The 20963-nt window shown below is 46.0% G+C and overlaps 1 protein-coding gene across 1 annotated transcript in view; it reads right to left on the minus strand.

Annotated features, from left to right (window-relative positions):
• Positions 1 to 20963, minus strand: part of LOC119971697 (aftiphilin-like) — an 89764-nt gene that overhangs the window by 62389 nt on the left and 6412 nt on the right. Inside the window, exon 2 of the mRNA XM_038807606.1 lies at positions 16317 to 18304. Within this exon, the coding sequence (XP_038663534.1) occupies positions 16317 to 18275 (1959 nt within the window). The 5' untranslated portion in view covers positions 18276 to 18304. The remainder of the gene's footprint in view (positions 1 to 16316; positions 18305 to 20963) is intronic.

The raw sequence follows: 20963 nt of genomic DNA on the forward strand, positions 1-20963 counted from the left end.
GACCTCAGAGTAAAAGATCCCCTAGGAAGTTGTGATCACAACATGATAGCATTTAATATTCAGTTTGAGTGTGAAAAACTTGGGTTGGAAACAACTGCGTTCAACTTAAATAAAGGGAGTTACAATGAAATGAGAAGTTAGCTAAAGTGGACTGGGCAGATCGATTAGCAGGAAAGACGGCAAACAAGGAGTGGCAGACAATTAAGGAGGTAATTCATGACTATCATCAAAAATATATCCCAGTAAGGAGGAAATATTCTAAGAGGGGGGTAAACCAACCATGGCTAACCAAGGAAGTTACAGTGAGTATTAAGTTGAAGAAAAAGCATATAAGGAGGCAAGAGTCAGTGACAGCCTCAAAGACTGAGATAAATTCAGAATCCACCAAAGAGGGTGAAAAAGATAATAGAGAGAGAGAAAATACACCTTGAGGGCAAACTAGCGAGGAATATAAAAACTCACGATAAGAGCTTCTTTCAATATATAAAAAGGATGAGAGAGCAGCGCGGCACGGTGATGCAATGCTTAGCACTGCCGCCTCACTGCGCCAAGGACCCAGGTTTGATCCTGGCCCCGGGTCACTGTCCATGTGGAGTTTTCACATTCTCCGTCTCTGCGTGGGCCTCACCCCTACAACCCAAAAAGATGAGCAGGGTAGGTGAATTGACCACGCTAAATTGCCCCTTTATTGGGGGGGGGGGGGGGGGGGGGGGGGAATTGGGTACTTTAAATTTATTTATTTATTTTAAAAGAGAGTGGTCAAAGTGAACTTAGAAAAGAATCTGGGGAAATAGTAATGGGAAACAAGGAAATGGCAGAGGCGACCTGTAACCAGTGAGGTTCCACAGGGACCTGTGCTCGGACTGTAACTATTTAAAATATACAATGCTTTGGAGGAAGGAAGCAAATGTTCTGTAATCAAATTTGCAGATGACATAGGTCGAAAGGCAAATTGCGAGGGGGATAGAAACAGTTTGCAAAGGCATATTGATAAGTTAACTAGGTGGGCAAAAGTTGGCAGATTGAGTATAATGTGGGAAAATGTGACGTTGTTCAATTTGGAAGGGAGAAAAAAAAATATTATTTAAATGGAGAAAAACTGCAGAAAGCTGCAACACAAAGGGAATCGGGGATACTTGTGAACCAAACACTGAAAGCTAGCACACAGGTGCAGCAGGTAATCAGGAAGGCTGATGGAATGTTGGCCCTTATTTCAAGGGGGTTGGAGTATAAGAGTAGAGATGTCTTACTGCAACAATGTATTGCAGAGGCCACATCTGGAGTACTGTAAGAAGTTCTGGTCCCCGTATTGAAGGAAACATATTATTTCATTGGAGGCGGTTCAGAGAAGGTTCACTAGGATGATTCCCAGTGTGGAGGGATTGTCTTATGAGCAAAGGTTAGGACCCTACTCTTGGAATTTAGAAGAATGAGAGGCGATCTCACTGAAACATATTGCATTCTAATGAGTAAATGGGTAAATACTGAGAGGATGTTTCAGATTATGGGAGAGTCTAGGACCAGAGGGCACAGTCTCAGATATAATGGAATAGTCGTGTCAATTTTAAGCCTGAGATGAGGAGGAATTTCTTCTCAGAGTATTGAGAGTCTTTGCAATTCCTTGCCAGAGAGAGCTATGGGGGCAGAGTCCCTGTGTATATGTAAGGCTGAGATAGTTAGATTCTTGATCAGTAAGGGAATGAAGAGTTACAGGCAAAGGGCAGTATTTACCTTGTCAAGCCCCATAAGAATCCTGAGATCACCTCTCATTCTTCAACCCCCCCCAGGTTTGTTTTGTTTCCTTTAGGTCACCTGTTATTCTTCTGAACTCCAAAGAATATACTCCCAACCTGCTCAACATTTTTTCATAAGATAACCTCTTTATTCCAAGAATCAGCCAAGGTAATGTTCTCTGAACTGCTTCCAATGCAAGTATGTCCTTCCTTAACTGAGACCAAAACTGCACACGCTACCCCAGGTGCAGTCTCACCAATGCCCTGTACAGTTTTGGTAAGAGATCCCTACTTTCATATTCCATCCCTCTTGGAATAAAAGCCAATGGTGGCATAGTGGTTAGCACTGCTACTTTACAGCACCAGGACCCGGGTTTCATTCCAGCCTTGGGTGACCGTGTGAAGTTTGCTCGTTCTCCTCGTGTCTGCATGTATTTCCTCCAGGTGCTCTGGTTTCCTGCCACAGTCCAAAAATGTGCAGGTTAGATGGATTGGCCTTGTTAAATTGCCCCTTAGTGTCCAGGGATGTACAGGTTAGGTTACAAGGTTACGGGATAGGGTAGGGTAGGTGGGGTGTGGACCCGGGTAGAGTGCTCTTTTGGAGGGTCGGTACAGACACGATGGGCTGAATTGCCTGTTTCTGCACTGTAGGGATTCTATGATTTAATCCTATAACATTCCATTTGCCTTCCTAATTGCTTGCTGTACCTTCATGCTCACCTTTTGTGATTCATGTATGATTTTCTAATTCTGCTCCTATGTATTATGGTCTTATGGGTTACGGGGAGAAGGCAGGAGAATGGGAATGAGAAAAATATTAGCCATGATCGAATGGATGAGCGGATTCGATGGGCCGAGTGGCCTAACTCTGCTCCCATGTCTGATGGTCTTTTGTACCAGGACAGCTAGATCCCTCTCTACCACAGCAATCTGCAGTCCCTCCACCATCCGCGGCAACAGTGTGTACCATCATTGACAAGATGCACCAGCTCATTAAGCTCCTCTGACAGCACCTTACAAACCTGCAACCTCGATCACCTAGAAGGACATGGGCAGCAGATACATGGGAACACACCACCTGCAAATTCCTAAGTCACTCACCATCCTGACTTGGAACTCATCCTAAACAGTACACACAGACTCAAGGCGCCACCTGTTCAAGTGCAATTAGAGATGGGCAATAATTACCAGCATTTCCAGCAACACCCACATCCCATGAAGGAATTAAAGCAAGGCTGGGTCTATTTACTTTAATGTGATGCATACTAGGGACACTAATATGTGGTTTTGGCTGAAGAGGGAGAGGCATATTAACGCTTCCAATGCTTATCCAATAGATGACCAATTGGTACAACAAACATCTTCAAGTTTTGGACTTTTGGACTTGCCAGAGGATCGGCAAGGTCTGTATCAGGGCAAAAGCAGCTGAGAGAGCATGTGGTGTGGGAGCCTGTGATTGATGGAAACCAGAGCATTAAAGACATTGAGCATGCTTACGGCAGAGATGGATAAAAGTCTTGATAAAGATTTGGGAATTTGAGTGTGAATTTTCAATGGACACAGTGCAAACAGGAATGAAAACCACCATTCATTACATATAGATGCAATTTATGACAAATAAATAGGTGATACAAGGGTTACAGGAAAATGACAAATAGCACGCTAAATAAATCATATGCATACAACCCAGAAAAAATGTATTTTGAATCAAAGAAAGTCAAAAGCTGATATTATTTGTGATCAAACTAAACTATTGCAATACATTAAATCTTTAAGTGAAAAGCAAAGGTTTAGAAAACATTTGTGAGAAATCTGCTCACAAATATCTGAAGTATTGGAGTCCAGAGAGGAAATAATCCTGAAATACTGGAAGCTGAGACTAAATGAAGAAAGAAAAAGACCCATACAGAAGGATAAAGGTAACGAATTTCCAAAAATATGACAAAGCTGATTGTTGGAGGAAACCAGTACTAGCAGTAAAAATGTAAACTATCAGCAAACAATGCGAAATTTGAGCTGGCAGCACCAATACCTTGTGGGAGAGCATTTCTCATCCAACGTGTTTTAAGCCTAGTCAGTTAGCAACAATTTATCGGGCATCCCAACCCCTGCCCCAATTAGTCACAAACAATCACCCTTCAACCCCTTCCCTTCAAGGAAGTCCCATTCCCTGATGAGCAAGATTCCAGCCCATCTTTATCCCTCATCCCCTAGACAGCAACCCATTCACACACAAAGCTCTCTCAGAAAGCATCACACAGGAACCAATCACTGACTGTTGTCAGGCAGAACACTGTTCCTGGGCCGAAAGGGAAAATGCTGGAAAATCTCAGCAAGTCTGGCAGCATCTGTAGGGAGAGAAAAGAGCTAACGTTTCGAGTCCGATGACTCTTTGTCAAAGCTCTGCCAGACTTGCTGAGATTTTCCAGCATTTTCCCTTTTGTTTCAGATTCCAGGATCCGCAGTAATTAAGAGCGAAGATGGAGGACCTGGAGAACAGGTCAAAGGTGAGAAATCTTACAAATCATGGGCCTGCTTGAGGGGGTGGAGAGCCTGAGGGGGTGGAGAGCCTGAGGCCGACCAAGTACTTCACCAAGATGTTGGCCCCTCCCGATACGGGTTGGGCAGGCTCATCAGTCGCTTAGGCCCAAGCCGAAACCCACATCGCGCATGCGCCGGTGGTGACATCAGCTGCAGCTGGCCGCTGACGTCACTGCCGGCGCATGCGCCGACCGGCGAAAGCCTTTCGGCCAGCCCCGCTGCCGGGGGCACCGGTTTTTTGCGCCAGTCTTCTGGTGCCAACCGCTCCGGCGCGGGGCTGGGGAGAATTCCCACCTTTGGGGAGGCCCGACCCCTGAGTGGTTGGCGCCACTCCCCTACGCCGGGACCCTCCGTCACGCCGGGTAGGGGAGAATCCAGCCCATGATGTGAAGTGGGAAGGCGTTGGTATGCAGATATACCAAGTCTTGACGGTGGAATCGGCGAAAAGGCAGTAACGGTCTCAGGTTTGGCATGGTCTAGCCGTTGAAGCTTAGGGTGACCTACAATTCAAGGGCCTTCTACTTCGAGACGATGGAGGTGCCGGAGGCGTTCGTGAAGGCTGAAGGACTGGGACTAAAATGAGAGATGGGACTGAGATTGGGACTTGGACTGTGCTTAGCCGTTATCTCTCATTTTGGGAGACCGCTGGCCAGAACAGTGACATGGAACGTGAGGTGGGTAGGGGAACAGGTGAAGAGATCAAAGGTTTTTACACACTTGGAGCGTAAAAGCCAACGTAGTGATGCTGCAGGACACCCATCTGAGGGTGAGATCAAGTGAAGCTTAGGAAGGGTTGGGACAGATTTTACACTCGGGGTTCGACAGCAGGGCTTGGGGGTAGTGGTATTGGTGGGCAAGAGGGTGAGGTTTCAGATGGAGGGGTGGGCGCCAGCTATGTGATAGTGACGGGGGTGGGGCTAGAGGAGCAGCATTGCAGCACAGTGTTTAGCACTGTTGCTTCACAGCGCCAGGGTCCCAGGTTCGATTCCTGGCTTGGGTCACTGCCCAAGATTTGTAAGATTTCTCACCTTTGACCTGTTCTCCAGGTCCTCCATCTTAGCTCTGAGTCCTATGTTAGTGTCCACCACCCTCCGTAGCTCCTCACCCATCGAGTTGAAGTGGTCACTGTGCTGTGACAGAGTTTCCCCTACCCCCTTCAACTTCTCCCCTTGCTCCCGATCCTCGGCCGATGTATTCGACACTGCACGTTCTCCCAGTGTCTGCTCCGGTTTCCTCCCACTAGTCCCGAAATACGTGCTATTAGTTATTTGGACATTCTGAATTATCCCTCCATGTACCCGAATAGGTGCCAGAAGGTGGCGACTAGGGGCTTTTCACAGTAACTCCATTGTAGGGTTAATGTAAGCCTACTTGTGACAGTAAAGATGATTATTATTATTATTATTAGAGGGGAGTTTGGTGGCACTCCTGAGCTTATGTCCCCAACTGGGATGATGCAGGGTTTGCGAAGGGGGTGCTGGGTGCCATCCCGGATCTGGATACCCACGAGTTGATAGTGTAGGAGGGTTTGGAATGTGGTGCAGGAACCGAAGGTGGCCAGGTCTCGGCAGCGTTCGCTGGCCCAGTCAGGGAGGGTGGGCGAATGCACTGGCTGGGCTCATGAGGGAGATTGGACCCGTGAAAGTTCTTACACACAAGGGAACGGGAGTTTTCGTTTTTCTTCCCGGTACACAAGGTGCACTCAAGGGTAGACTTTTTCATGATGGGGAAGGCACTATTGGCTGGTGTTAGGAGTTCAGAGTACTCAGCAATAGTGATTTCGGACCATGTTCCACATCAGTTGGATGTGGTTTTGGAGAAGGGGATGGCCCGGAGGCCAGGGTGGATAATGGACATGGGGTTGTTAACAGACTGGAGCTTTTGTGATAAGATCGGGAAGGTGATAGAGTAATATGTGGGGTTTAATTACACGCGGGAGGTTTTGAGTCGGTGGTTTGGGAGGCTCTGAAGGCAGTAGTAAGGGGGGAGGTGATTTCGTTCAAAGCTAAGGTGGACAAGAAGTGAGAGGGGTGCCAAAAAATGATAGAGGAGAATTTGGAGGTGGATAGGAGGTGTGCTGGGGACCCGGATCCATTGGCCAAGAGGAAGGACTTGAAGGTGAGGTGCGACCAGTTGTCTACTGGGAAAACAGTGCGTCAGTTGAGAAGGGTGAGGGGGGTGGTCTGAGCACGGGGCGTATGTTGGCCGACCAGCTCCAGAGGGAGGATGATAATTCGGGTGTGGGACAAGATGGGGAAGCTGGTGGTCGCCCCAGAGCAGATCAATAAAGTATTTGAGGAGTTTTATATGGATCTATATAGGTCAGAGCCACCGGGGGAGGGAGGGAAGGAGAGAACGAGAGCGAGAGCAAGAAGGATAAGGATCCCGTGGAGTTTGGGTCGTACAGGCCCATATCACTCCTGAATGTAGATGCCAAGATATTGGCAAAGGTGCTGATGTCAAGGTTGGAGGAATATCTTCCGACGGTGATTGGAGAAGATCAGGTGTGGTCCATGATTGGAAAACAGCTGTTGTCAAACGTGAAGAGATTGTTGAAAGTAGATCCTGCTCCGGCAAAGGGAAAGGAGATGGAGGTGGTGGTGGCAATTGACGCAGAGAACGCCTTTGATTAGATAGAGTGGGGTTACTTGATGGTGGTATTGGAGAGATTTGGAATTGGGACGAGGTTTGTGGCATGGGTGTGACTGGTGTATAAGGAGCCAATGGAGAGTGTTCAGACAAACGGCATGAACTCGGGGCACAAGACGGGGTGACCCTATGCGCCCCCCCCCCCCCCCCCCTCCGTTGTTTGCATTGGCTATAGAGCCCTTGGCCATTGCGCTAAGGAACTCGGGGTTGCGGAAGGGGATAGTGAGGGCGGGGAGGTGAAATAGTAGATGGCCTTATGTGCCAATGACCGGTTGTATATTTCTGAACTGAGCACGGAGGTGGGGAGTACAATGGAGCTGCTCCAGAGATTCTAAACATTCTCGAGGTATAAACTGAATTTAGGCAACAGCAAGTATTTTATGGTCTCCCTGCTAGGGGTGGGTGTGGGGGTGGGGGGCTGCTGCCTAAAGGCAACAACTCACTTTAGGTTCTTTGGGGTGCAGGTGGCCTGAGATTGGGGAAAGCTCCAATAATAAAGTTTCACTAGTTTTGGTGGGGAGTGTGAAGGCCGATCTGTCAAGGTGGGGAAACCTCACTCTGTTGTTGGCGGGCCGAGTGCAGGCTGTTAAAATGAATGTTTTGCTACGATTCTTGTTTTTATTTGTGCCTTTTATCGAAGTCCTTCTTCGGGGAGGGGGTGGGGGGTGAACAAGTTGATCTCCTCGTTCATTTGGGAGGGGGATTAAGAGGGTTGTTCTGCAGAGAGGACGGCAGGTGGGGGGTTAGGCCTACAACACTTGCTGTACTATTATTGGGTGGCAAATGCAGAGAAGGAGCAGGGCTGGAGCAAGGAGGGGGAGACCCGGTGGGTAAAGACGGAAGCGGACTTGTGCAGGGGATCGTGATTGCGGCCGCTGGCAATGGCACGCTTCCAATAGCTCCAGGAAAGTGCTCGGTGAGCCCTGTCATGGTGACCAGATTGAAGATTTGGAGGCAGTTTAGGTGGGGGGGGGGGGGGCTGCTGATTAGTGGGGGAATCATGGGTTCAAGCTGGAGGGGATGGATGAGAGGTGTTTCGAGGGATATGGGGGGGGGGGTCAAGGAAATGAAGAATTTGTTCCTTGGTGGGGCAACTCGCGGGCCTAGAGGAGTTGGGAGAGAAGCATGGGTTCGCACAGGGGGAAGGGTTTAGGTACCTGCAGGTTCGGGACTTCACACGAAAGGTTTTCCCGACCTTCCCGATAGCGTTGGCCTCTTCGTTGCTGGAGGCAGTGCTGTCAGCGGGAAGGCTGGAGAGGGGGATTGTTTCGGCGATCTACAGGATTCTGGAGGAAGATAGGGCACCCATGGAGGGAATTAAGGCAAAGTGGGAGGAGGAGCAGTGGGGTGTTGGAAGAGGGATTGCGGTGTGAGGTGCTGCGGAAGGTGAATGTCTCAACCTTGTGTGCGAGATTGGGGCTGATATAGCTGAAAGTTGTACATAGGGCGCAACCTCACAAAATCAAGGATGAGCCGGCTGTTTGAGGGAGTGGAGGATGTCTGTGAGCAATGTGGGAGAGGCCCCGCGAATCATGTTCATATGTTTTGGTCCTTCACTAAACCGGAAAGGTTTTGGACAGCGTTAAGCACAATCTCAGGGGTCTTGCATGTGGATTTGGAGCACGGTCCCCTGGAAGCAATACTCGGGGCGTCGGACTGGCCCGGGTTGCAGGCAGGAGTGGGGCGCATATTTTAGCCTTTGCCTCGCTGATTGCTCATGGGCGGGTCCTGTTGGTGTGAAAGTCAGTCTCTCCAGCCTGTGCCTCGGCATGGCGGGGGGACCTGCTGGAGTTTCTGATCCTGGAGAAGGAGAAGTTAGAGCTGATAGTGGGCGAAGGAGGGGTTCTACAATTGTTGGGGTTTGTTCATCATGCACTTTCAGGAGTTGATCACCGCTGATTGCTTGGAGAGTGGGGGGAGAGAATCCTTGGGTTCTTGGGTTTGGATTGTTTTTTATATTGTTAGAGGTGTTCTTCCTGTTTTTCTTTTCTATGGTGAAAATGGAGAGAATTTGTAGAATAATTTTTTTGCTTAAAAAGGACTCTTATGGAACTCAAACCTGGACAGCAATGAGGAATTGTGAGTCATCAGCAGAATTATAAACCACCACAAACTAGAATCTCGTGTACTGCTGGTGTGATCCTGGACCAGATCCTCAAATGATTGCTATGATCTGATTCGAGACTAATAGCGTTTTGTTTAAAGTAGACAAAGTTTGAGATTTAAGACATTTGGGTTTTTTTTTTAATTTTTTAAAAAACAGGATGTGGGCTTCGCTAGCTCGGCCAGCATTTGTTATCCTGCCCTAATTGCCCTAGAGAAGGTGGTGGTGAGCTGCCTTCTTGAACTAAGAGAAAAAAAATACAAGGTACCACTGGTTTTGAACAAATATAAACTTTAGTGTACAAGGTCAGAAAGATAAAACCATTTGCAATATCCATCTTATACTCATATTCAGGATAAATGTGAATTAACAGGTAAAGTGGGTTTGAATGCACCATGCTGCATGATAAATGGCAGATGCAACCAAGACAAATTCTGCAGATTTCTCAACAACCCATTCGGACATCAGTAAACATTGAGTTAACCAATCTTATTGAAACTCTCTCTCTCTCATGAGGAATTCCAGGCTTCACCTTTGAAGATCTCAGATTTGGAATTTGCTCCAAAACGCACTCCACCTCAGGTGGCCTCAACGACAGCCCACCTTGCAGGGCTTCAATCTCATCTCCCGAGTATCTGTTCCCTTGGATTCCCAAGTCTGCACTCCAACACCAATTCACAAGCACAGAGTTAGTGCAAAACTTTAGCTCTTTAATAGTGCTGAGCAGAACATTGTTGCTCCAAAGGCTTACCTTTGCTCCAATGGCTCACAGCTCCAAAGGCTTACCTTTGCTCCAATGGCTCACAGCACAGAGTCCACAGCCTTCTGCTGCTTTTCTAGATATTCCGGGCGCCTGAGCTGCCATCACATTAAATCTGCCAAATATAACCTCAGCCTCTCCCTCTGCTCCTTTCACTTTCTTAAATGGGACCTATCCCCATTCCCGCTCTGGGACCCCCTCTATGGAAACATCCTGTCCACTGCCTGGGCTCTTCTCAATTGTGATGCTCCACTCTCTGTCACGTGATTGAAGTTTGTGCAGTTTTCTTTTTACACAGGCTTAGTGGGCCTGTCTTATCACTCTGAAGAACTACAAAGTGCCGGATTGCGTGTATGTGTCTCCCACTTCCAGTCCGCATATGGGCGGAACCTCCCAATGCATGCTAGAAGTTACAATTCCCAACCCTCACCTGACAGCAAGGATAAGTCTGGATTTGTAACACTGAATACCCCACATTCCTCCATCACCACCAAGCCTGATACCCAACTTTGGTTCAATAAAGAACGTAGAACAAGCCAAGCATCTGGGAAATGAGATGTCAACTTGGTTAAACTACAACACAGAATTATATGCATATTTAACAGCATGTCACTGCCAAACAATCTCAATGAACACAGTCAAAGCTCTATAGTCCTGCCATATTGCAAGTGGTCAATTAGACAACGGACTGGCAGGCAAAACATCCCCAACCATCTTCAGCCAACTTAACGAGTGGATAATCCTTCTGGCCTCCTCCAGAGGTCCCTACAATCCGAAATGTCAAAATTAATTCTGCATTACATCAAGAAACATAGTAATGACTATTGGCTCCCACCTCCTGGTTACAATGTAGACCAGTACTCCAGAATTAGCCATACCCCTAGCCACATTGTTGCAGTACAGCTACAACACAGGCATCAGGTAATGAAAAATTGCTTAGTTATGCCCAGTCTACAAAAAGCAAAACATATCCAACTAAGCTAATTACTGCCCTGTAATCCTACTAAGTGACCTTCAAGGGGCCTTAGGAAGCCTGGAGACAATGGTGATGATGATGGAGAAAACCCATCTTGGCTGGAATCATACCTGGTTCAAATGAAGGTAGTTATAATAGTCTGAAACTAATCACTTAGCCTCAGGGCATCCGAGCAGGAGTCTTCAGGGTTGTGTCCTAGCCCAACTATCTTCAGCTGATTCAATGAACTTCCCTCTCTCCAAAGCTAGGCTATTCGCTGATGACTGCGAAACATTCAACTCCATTCACAATTCCAAAGACTATGAGGCAGACCGTGTCCACATGAAGGACCTGAACAACACCCAGGCTTAGGCTAGTAAGTGTCAAGTAAATTTGTAGCACACAAGTGCCAGGCAATGGTCACCTTCAACAAGCGAGAATCTAACTACCTCCCCATGACATTCAACGAAATTATCATCACCGAGTCCCCCCAGCATCAACATGCACTGTTGACCAGCAATTCATGTGAACAAAATATATAACTTCCATGGCTACTTACAGCAGGTCGGAGGTGGGTATTCTGCTGTGAGTGACTCATCTCTTGATTGCCCCAAATCTCAATTATCGACAAGACAGTCAGTGGCATGATGAAATTTTACCACTTGCCTGGATGGGTGCAACATTCCAGACATCAACCAGGGCAAAGCTGCCTGCTTCATTAACATCCTTATCCATTCACCTGAATATTCATTTCATAGAATTTACAGTGCAGAAGGAGGCCATTTGGCCCATCGAGTCTTCACCGGCCCTTGGAAAGAGCATTCTACCCAAGCCCACGCTTCCACCCTATCCCCAGAACCCAGTAACCCGAGCCAACCTTTTGAACACCAAGGGGCAATTTAGCATGGCCAATCCACCTAACCTGGCATCTTTGGACTGTGGGAGGAAACCCACCCAGACACAGGGAGAAAGTGCAAACTCCACAGACAGTGACCCAAGGTCAGATTTGAACCTGGGACCCTGTGAGTCAGCAGCGCTAACCACTGTGTCACCGTGCTGCCCTGAGGCTATGAGCGACACCCGTAGTAAAGTTTCAATAGTAAGAAATCTTACACCATTATTTTATGAATCATGCCAGTGTCAGTATTTGGTTCCTTGCCCCTTCCAAACGAGTTGAGCTAACTACTTTTCTACCTGCCTGTTTCTTAAATATTTCTCATCCTCTCAAGCTGAACTTCAATACCACAAATGGCAAGGTATTCCATGACTTTCATGCATCTAGCATTGATAGATTTTGTATGTGCCCTTGTTACTAATTGGTCAACCATTAGAAATAACCTTTAATTTGTAACACAGCCCTTTACTAATTTGAACTCCTCACGATCCATGTAACCATCTCTATTCCAATGAACTTAGCCTGATGTCTATTTCTTATTTGAAAATATTTTTAATGCCATTTGTATTTAAAAACAGCTTTGCAGACAAAGAACAATACAAGAATAGAAGTTAACAGAATAAAACCGACAAAACATGATGAGCACCACGCTGTCACAGTGTCTGTACCGAGGTCCCAGTACAATTTTACATTATTTACAATAGCATTCATTTGTACAATATTTTGACGGGTTCTTACTGGGATACCCAGCTTTGCCGATATATTTAAATACATTGCTGAGTCCTTACCCTCGCTTGGCTGCTAGCTGCTGGTTGTGAACAGATTGTGAAGAGGCTTGTGAACTTTTTTCATGCCTTGTGGAACTTCATCTCAGACCCTCTTATTGCAAATTTTATTTTTTCTAGTCTCAGAACTCGGCCAGATCAGAGAGCCATTCTGAGACCCTGGGTGGCGCTGCCGACCTCCAACCTGGCAGATGATTTCACCTGGTGATCAGGCCAGGGCATCCGGCCCCTTCCCCATCCAAAGCTCTGGGTGTTCTGACATCCCGAAGACCACCACAGATGGGCGTGGCTCCATCTCGACCCCCACCACCCAGGACATATCCTCAAAGACCATCCAGAACTCCCTGTGGGTGTGGCTGGCTGAGCCCCACCGACACCGCTCACACTTATCCTCCACCTCCAGGAAGGACCTGTTCATGCGTGTCTTGGTACGGTGCACTCTGCACCACCGTGAGCTGCATCAGACTTAGCCCGGAGCAGGAGGAAGTGGAGTTGATCCTGTGCAGCGCCTTGATCCAAAGTCCTCTTCCTATCTCCATGCCCATCTCCTCCCCGTATTTCCATCTGGTCTTGTCCAGTGGGGTCCTGACTTTTTCTACGAGTCATCTGCAGATGTCGCCATGCTCGTCGTCTCCGAACCATGTGCTTAGGGTAGCTACTACTACTGGGCTCCTGGAGAGTGAGTGTGTGTGTGTGTGTGTGTGTGTGTGTGTGTGTGTGTGTGGGGGGGGGGGGGGGGGGGGGGGGGGGGGGGAAGGAGTGGAGCGGTGGCTAGCGCTCGAAGAGACATCCCGTGCAGGAGGCCTCCTCTATTTGGACCCAGTCCGATTCCGGTCCCCTTAGCCAGCCCTTTACCCTCTCCGCATTTGCTGCCCAGTGGGAATATTGAAGATTCGGTAGGGCCAGGCCTCCCACACGTTGCCCTAGTTGCAAGATGGTCTTCTGTATCCTAGGGACACTTCCCCCCCCAAGATGAAGGCAATGATTAACTTGTCAACCCTGGTGAAGGAGGATTTGGGGATGAAAATCAGGAGTGATCTGAACATGAAGAGGAACCTAGGCATCACATTCATTTTGACTGTCTGTACCCTTTCAGCCTGTGAAAGAGGGAGCGAGTCCCATCTTTGCAGGTCCCTGTCCATCAGGCTGGAGAGGTTCCATTTGTGAAGCCTCGTCCAGGTGTGGGCCACTTTAATCCCCAGGTACCTGAACTTGGTTTGAGTCACTTTAAAAGGCAGTTCCTCCAGCTCCACTTCTCTCTTTCGGGGGTTCACCGGGAAGATTTTGCTCTTTCCCAAGTTGAGTTTGTAACCTGAGAAGGCACCAAACTCCCTAAGGAGTCCGGTTATCTTTCCCATGCTGACTAGGGGGTTTGACAGGTAGAGGAGAAGGTCATCTGCATAGAGCAAGACTCTATGCTCTCTGTCCCCTCTCGAAATGACGTTCACCAATCCGCTGATCTAAGGGAGATAGCCAGTGGCTCGATTGCCACTGTAAACAGGAGCGGGGATAGCAGGCATCGCATGCCTTGCTCCCCTGTGCAACTGGAAGTGTTCGTCCATATGCTTCATGAACCCTGCTCCAAACCCCAAACCGTTCAAGCACCTCAATGGAGGAACCTCCACTCTACTCAATCGGAGGCTTCATCAGCGTACAGGGAGACGATCACCTCTGGCGTCCTCTCCCCGGTTAGGGTCGTTATTATGTTAAGCAGGCGTCTGATGTTCGCTGTTAATTGTCTGCCTTACCAAAACCAGTCTGATCTTCCGCGATCACCTCTGGCAGTCAATTGTCCAAGGCCTTGCCAGTGCTTTCGCTTCCACATTTATGGGTCTGTATGATCCATGCTCCATTGTGTCTTTGTCTTTTTTGGCAGTGATCAGTGAGATCTAGGCCTGGACCAGCATGGGTGGCAGGGCCCCCTTTGACAGTGAGTCCTGAACATCTCCCGCAGGTGCGGGACCACCACTGCAGTGAATTTCTCGTCAATGTCTACCGGGAACCCATCCAGTCCTGGTTTTCCCTGACTGAATTGAACTGGTGCATTCCATGATTTCCCCGCTCCAGCGGTGCTTCCTGTCCTCCCCCACCATTGCTATATCCAGTCTGTCGAGGAACTGTTCCACCCCCAGGTCCCCTTCATGGTGGCCGCTGACGGCTTCCTCTTTTTCGCCATCTCCACGTGTTGACTGTTGCAATCAACATTCTACTCTCCACCCCCACCTCTATTTCTCCCCCTGTACCCCCCGCCCCTTTACTCATCCCTCCTAGTCCCCCACCTTGCCCTTTGGCTTTACCCCTTTCTCTGCATCCTCCACCCACCTCTCTTTGTCCTTTGTTTCCCCTTCCCTTTTGCCAGGAGCTCTCTCCCTCCCATATACTCCCGTACACCAGCTTGCTCGCTAGTACAGCGGCTCCTCCACTAGCCAGGATCCCCTAACTGTTTATTCCCCCACCCCCACTTTCTCCGTGCCTTTGCCCGTGTTCTTCTCTGCCCCACTCGTCTTTTTGAGGCCCATATTCTGGCCATTGCGCTCTATCGCTGTTTGCCCAGACCGTTCTTCTGGATAACTATGTTGGCTTCCTTTGGGGCATCAAAATAATGTTTCTTCCCCTGGTATGTAACCCATAGCTTGGCAGGGTAGAGCATGCGGGGTAGGTGGGGGTGGCGCTTTTGATGCCCGTTTGCTGGGGTTAGCAGGCCATTGTCGTAGATTTAATGCGAGAGCCACCTTTTGTGCGACCGCTGAGCTCATGCTACCATCGGCACCCAATGTCTATTAAAACCATAACTCTGGTGTCGATCCATTGACATGACATTGCTTCTTTGCATGGCTAAAATTTATTTTCTACGATGGGGAGTCCAACAGTAATCCAACTGCAGCCTTACCAATTATGAGAAGCATTTACAAACTTACCTTTCTATACACTGTCCCTATAAATAAACTGCAAGATGGCTTGCTTTTTTAAATTCCCTTTCCCACCTTAATTTCACTTTTTATATTGCATGTACACTGCAATTGCAAAGTTGATACAAGTGATTTTGCTTCACATTGGCTCCAGAGTTTAGTGTCAATGGAGCCTAAATCTGGGGTCAGGGGCCACCCTGATACTTCAACAAAGTCAGTTAAAATTCCTTGAAGTAAGCACTCCAATTGACTCTGAACTCAGTGAGGTCTTAACTCATTTACACAATACAGACTTACCACAACGCAAAGTAAAAACCACTCTGTAGCAATGTTAAACAGTTGCTCAAATTAATTGTTTTGAGTTGCATATTCCTGCTCTTCTCTGTGCACAAGTCCATTGGGCAGGTACATTCTGCTAGACTCATTATACCACAGACATTTTTATACTATTTATTAACAGTGTTTCCATCAGTACACACCTAATGTTTCAGAAGATCGGATACATAAACATTACAAAACACCATGTACAATGTTCTCAAAAATCAGGATACAATACAACTTACAGTTCACAAAAGGAGTAATAAAGTTGAGCAACACATTTTATAGATATAGCTCCAAATATTGCTCCAAATATTGGCCCACTCAAATCAGATGAGCTTTGCATCCACATCTCCCAAAAGCTGATTTCCCATTCACTGATGCCAAGTCAAAACCAATCACTTTCCCCACAGAGTGGATAAAACTGGTAGATGAACTGTTCCAGACTATTCTTAAATATTAACTAGCAGCCAGCAATAAAGCAAAGCTTTTAAAGACCTCGGGAAAGGTCGCTTACCTATCACCTTCAAAAGCAATGTTAAGAAAAGATGTAGACTGAGTTTTAAAAGCTTACGTTTTCTGTGGTGTTTAGTTATAATATCATAACGCAGCAAAGTTGACTAATTTATTGTTCTTAGACCAATATTTCAACATCAGCAACACTTACTTGTGACATAGACTCTTCCACTGGACTTGAACTCTTAATTCTTGTCCTTTCTTCAATTGGTTGGACAGAAGTAGGGTCTGCCCAGCCAGTCAACTGGGTGTTACTGGAAAGGGCAGGTTCTGTCCTGCTGCACTGACTCATTTCTTCTTTAAAGGTATCAAGAGACTGCTCGTCACCAAATGCTGCCCACGATGTACTTTCAGCCACTGAATCCCCAAAAGCATTCCACTCGGTGTCTTGTCCACCCGTTGAAAAGTCTTCATCACTTTTAAATCCTGCAAACTTAGACCCATTTTTATCTTCCTGAATGAACCCAAATTCTCCAAAATCCTCCTCCTCATCAGTCTTTCTAACTGTGGTGGCAGTCCCGTGCTCACCAAACTCCAGATCACCTTCATGCTCCATTTCCACCTCCTTCTCAGCTGGAGAGTCAGACATATTAGCAAACGTTTTTACAGAGTTGGTGCTCACGCTACCAAAGTCACCAAACCCGTCTTTCACACCAGGTTCCCGAAATATTGACAACTCGTCGGTTGTCAACTTCGAAGCTGCTTTGCTGTCAGAGTTCACACAATGCACATCAACTGTTCCAAAATCATCATCCGTAGGATCAGAATGCAACACCGGACTAAAAGTTGAACAATCACCATCTTGTGAAAAGTTGCCTCTTGAAATTCCAAAATGATCAGACTCATTTTCCTCTGGCCGTGTCATATCAGCTTCCGGTTGTTCATCACTGACTGCAACATGGCCGTGTTCAATTGTAGACATTTCACACACAACATTGTTTGTAAAATCACCATACTCTTCCTGATCATGAATACACGTTTCCAGCTCTGGTATATCTTGATCTTTACTCTCTGATCGGTCTACAACTAATTGAATCCCTTTAATTTCTGTGGTAGTGGTTTCTTCCACTTCGTCCAACATTTCATGAACTGAGTGCTGAGCACTTTGATCCCTGGTTTCAACATGCTCCATTGATTCGGATGAGTTCCAATTATTGTTAGCAATGTTTGTGTCAGCTGAAGTGCTATGTTCAGAGGAGCTGCTTTGGGTGTGGTCTACATCTGCACTTGTAACATTACCATTCTCACTCTTACAACTTGAAGTCACTTTCAGTTGATCACAATCCGCTGCAAAGTTCAAACTGACCTGAACATTTGGCAGTTCCCCGAAAGCTGAATGATTGCCAGAATCATACTCTTTTAGTGGTGCTTTACTGGTAGTAGACAGAGACCCACTTGTATTTTCTTCTGTTAAATTGGGAGGCTCTTTAACATTTGAAAATGCAGAAAATGCAGCAAAGTCCTCAATTGGTCTAGGCACAGACTCTGACCAGTGTTCTGAAACGTGAGCATTTGCAGTTGTTTGGTCACTTGTGTTGTCCATATTTTCTATTCCCTGAGAGTGTGTTGAATCTTTTATTGGGTATCCATTTGTCAGATTTTCTGGGTTGTTCTTTTGACCATTACAGTGCTCTCCTGGTTCTGAATCTATTGCATGAGCATCCTCGGCCAGGCTATCAAATCTAGCAGTTACTTCCATTTGTTTTATGGATTCCATTGTTTGTTCCGTTGCCGTATAATCAAAATCATTTCTTGAAGATTTTGATCGAACTAGATCTTTGTCAGTACTTATAGATAATTCATTTGGCATTGGCATTCCTTCTGCAGATCTTGAGAAGCCTGAAATAAAGTCTTTGCCCTCACTGGCATTTGCTGAATGGAAGTCAGCAAATACATCTGTATGACTGGAGTATTCATGACCAGGCACAAAATGGTTCTGGGGCAAAAAGTTCCCATGGTGGTCTTCCAAATCAAAATCAGCATAACCAAGGGTTGAACTACCAACTCCTGAAAAACCACCAAATTCACCAAACTCCTCATCATCAATTTCAGTCCCATCGTCTAATGGTGGTGGTGACGAAGAATACATTGTAATAACTTCTGGTTCCATGATGTTTCCCCTCGGTCAGTTTGTTACACCTGCAGAGAAGAACAGAAGTTAACATTAGAAATCCAGAACTTGATATTTCAGATAAATTCATTCAATAGTCACTGCTAACCAAACCAGTATTAAACTCATGTAACCATTCTGGAAATTAACTGTAAATCATATTCACCTCCCAGAATAAATTTTCCATGCGGAACTAGAGGCAAACATAAATGGGATCTAAAAAATCTTTAAACTTCCTATTTAAATAAACTGACACACAACTGTCAGTTGTGTAGGTATGAATACTGGCTGATCGATGGAATTGCACACTAAATCAAAACCAACTCTAATCTTCAGGTTAAAGGACAGCAGATAACTGGACAAATGCAAAAACAATTCAATCACTGTTCCAATCTATACATGTTAACTTTTTAATTTAACAGCAAACAATGATATGGGTAACAGAGAAGCAAAGTTGGCTTATTCTGATATAATTTAAACAGAATAGAAAATGTTGACTAAATCAGTTTACAAGATGCAAAGCTGTGGATTACAGTACTGAAGGAAATCTTCAGAGAATCACAAGCGCACCTAGAGGATGCTTCGGCAGAACTTCCTATAACCTGCAGCCATAGATTTGCTGTCCCAGAGCTACCTGCAGTTAGTTTGTCAATTCTAGTTAAAATGGTCAGGTGAAGAGCCCTGTAAATGTGCAGCATCTTGCCTTAGAGAACAGGTTCCAGCATTATTAATCTTGCTGCACAAGCACATTTCCAGCCAGCAATATGCAGAGGAATACTGGCAACAGAGTTCATGGAAATCACCCACAAGGTCACTCACTCATTGTACAAATTTTGATAGGAGACCAATTACAAACACAAAAATCAAAATTAAACACTGAAGTGACGTCAAATGATTTTAGAAATAATTGGGGATTTATATATTAAAAAGGGTGGACTGGACGTTAGGTTGCAGGAAGGTAATGTTAACAAGCGAACTGCAGCAAAGGGCAGCACGGTAGCATTGTGGATAGCGCAATTGCTTCACAGCTCCAGGGTCCCAGGTTCGATTCCGGCTTGGGTCACTGTCTGTGCGGAGTCTGCACATCCTCCCCGTGCGCGCGTGAGTTTCCTCCGGGAGTTCCAGTTTCCTCCCACAGTCCAAAGATGTGCAGGTTAGGTGGATTGGCCATGGTAAATTGCCCTTAGTGTCCAAAATTGCCCTTAGTGTTGGGTGGGGGTGTTGACCTTGGGTAGGGTGCTCTTTCCAAGGGCCGGGCAGACTTGATGGGCCGAATGGCCTCCTTCTGCACTGTAAATTCTATGAAAGGTTAAATGAGACCATAATGCTTGCAAATGTGACTTCAAGCATTTACAGCCTCACCAATTAAAGTAAATTAAGAATAGCAACTGATTATTTTAAATTCTGCTAAAATATCTCATTTGAATTTATTTACAGGCTGCAATTCAAACGCAAACAGTTAGCATAACACTAGGCAGTTGCTCAATTCATATAAAATATGTCCCAGAGTTTTGTAATTGTGCTGCCCCCTTGTTTTTATCTGAAGTTCTTTGATTTCTGCTATGTAAGTGGGAGACAATTTTCCAAAGATGGCGAAAAAAGTTCCAAAAATTCTGTAAACGACTATGCCCATCAGTAAGCAAGCAATGCAAATTGTGAGCTTCATAAAAATCCAAACATCAAAACAGCAGTCTAATGCTTAATGTTGCAAACTTGGCATTTCAATTTATTCAGTATTAGTTATCTTCAGTAAGAACGCCAGGACTTTTTAAGTGTCAGCACACTTGAATTCCATGCTTCTGGATATAGATCGGCTCTATCCCTCTTTGTATGTTTTCAACTTTGTTTAAAATGAAATATATTATGCTATACAAAGAGGAACCAGAGAAGATCAGAATTTACAGAATTAGGTAGATGGTATATGGATATAGTCAGAACAGTGCGGATGAAATTTAATGCAGCCAAGAATAAAGTGCTACATATCGGAAGCCAAGAGACAATTGCATTTATATCAAGAATAAAAGAACAAATTTGACTTTACATAGCATGTTCCACATTCTCAGGATCCCTGAAGTGACTTCACAGTCAATCAGTTACTTCTGAAAGGCAGTCAATGTTGTAATCCCAGGAAAAACAGCAGCCAATTTATGGAGAGCAAGGTCCCAAAACAGCAATGAGATAAACAACCAGTTAATCTGTTTCTCATGGTATTATTGAAGAACAAACATTGGCCCAGATACCAGGAAAACACCCCTGTTTGCCTTCAGAAAGCAGTTTGTGGTATTTATATCCACCTCAGGGGCACAAGGCCATCAATTTAACTGTTTATCTAAAAATCAATACCTACACCAATTTGCTGTTTTCTTGGTACTGCCCTGAAGTGTGAGCCCAGAGTCTGTGCTCAAATCTCTAAAAAGGGGTTTAACCCACAACTTCTGTGACAGAGACAACCAAGGCTAATAAATTTGTAGCACCTTTAACACAGAACAGATGCCCAAGGAACTTAAACATAAGCAAAATAAGTATGCTGAAGAAAGGAGATAACTGGAGAGCAAAATGTTTGGAATAAGAAATGGGTTTTAAGCAAGGGCATGAAGGAGGCGAGGGAGATGGAGAAGCAGATTTTCTAGATGATGTGGCCTACATGGCCAAAGACATGGCAGCCAAGATGGCCCATGATGGAGCTAA

This window comes from Scyliorhinus canicula, chromosome 1 (genome assembly GCF_902713615.1).
Source record: "Scyliorhinus canicula chromosome 1, sScyCan1.1, whole genome shotgun sequence".
NCBI classification, from domain to species: Eukaryota; Metazoa; Chordata; class Chondrichthyes; order Carcharhiniformes; family Scyliorhinidae; genus Scyliorhinus; species Scyliorhinus canicula.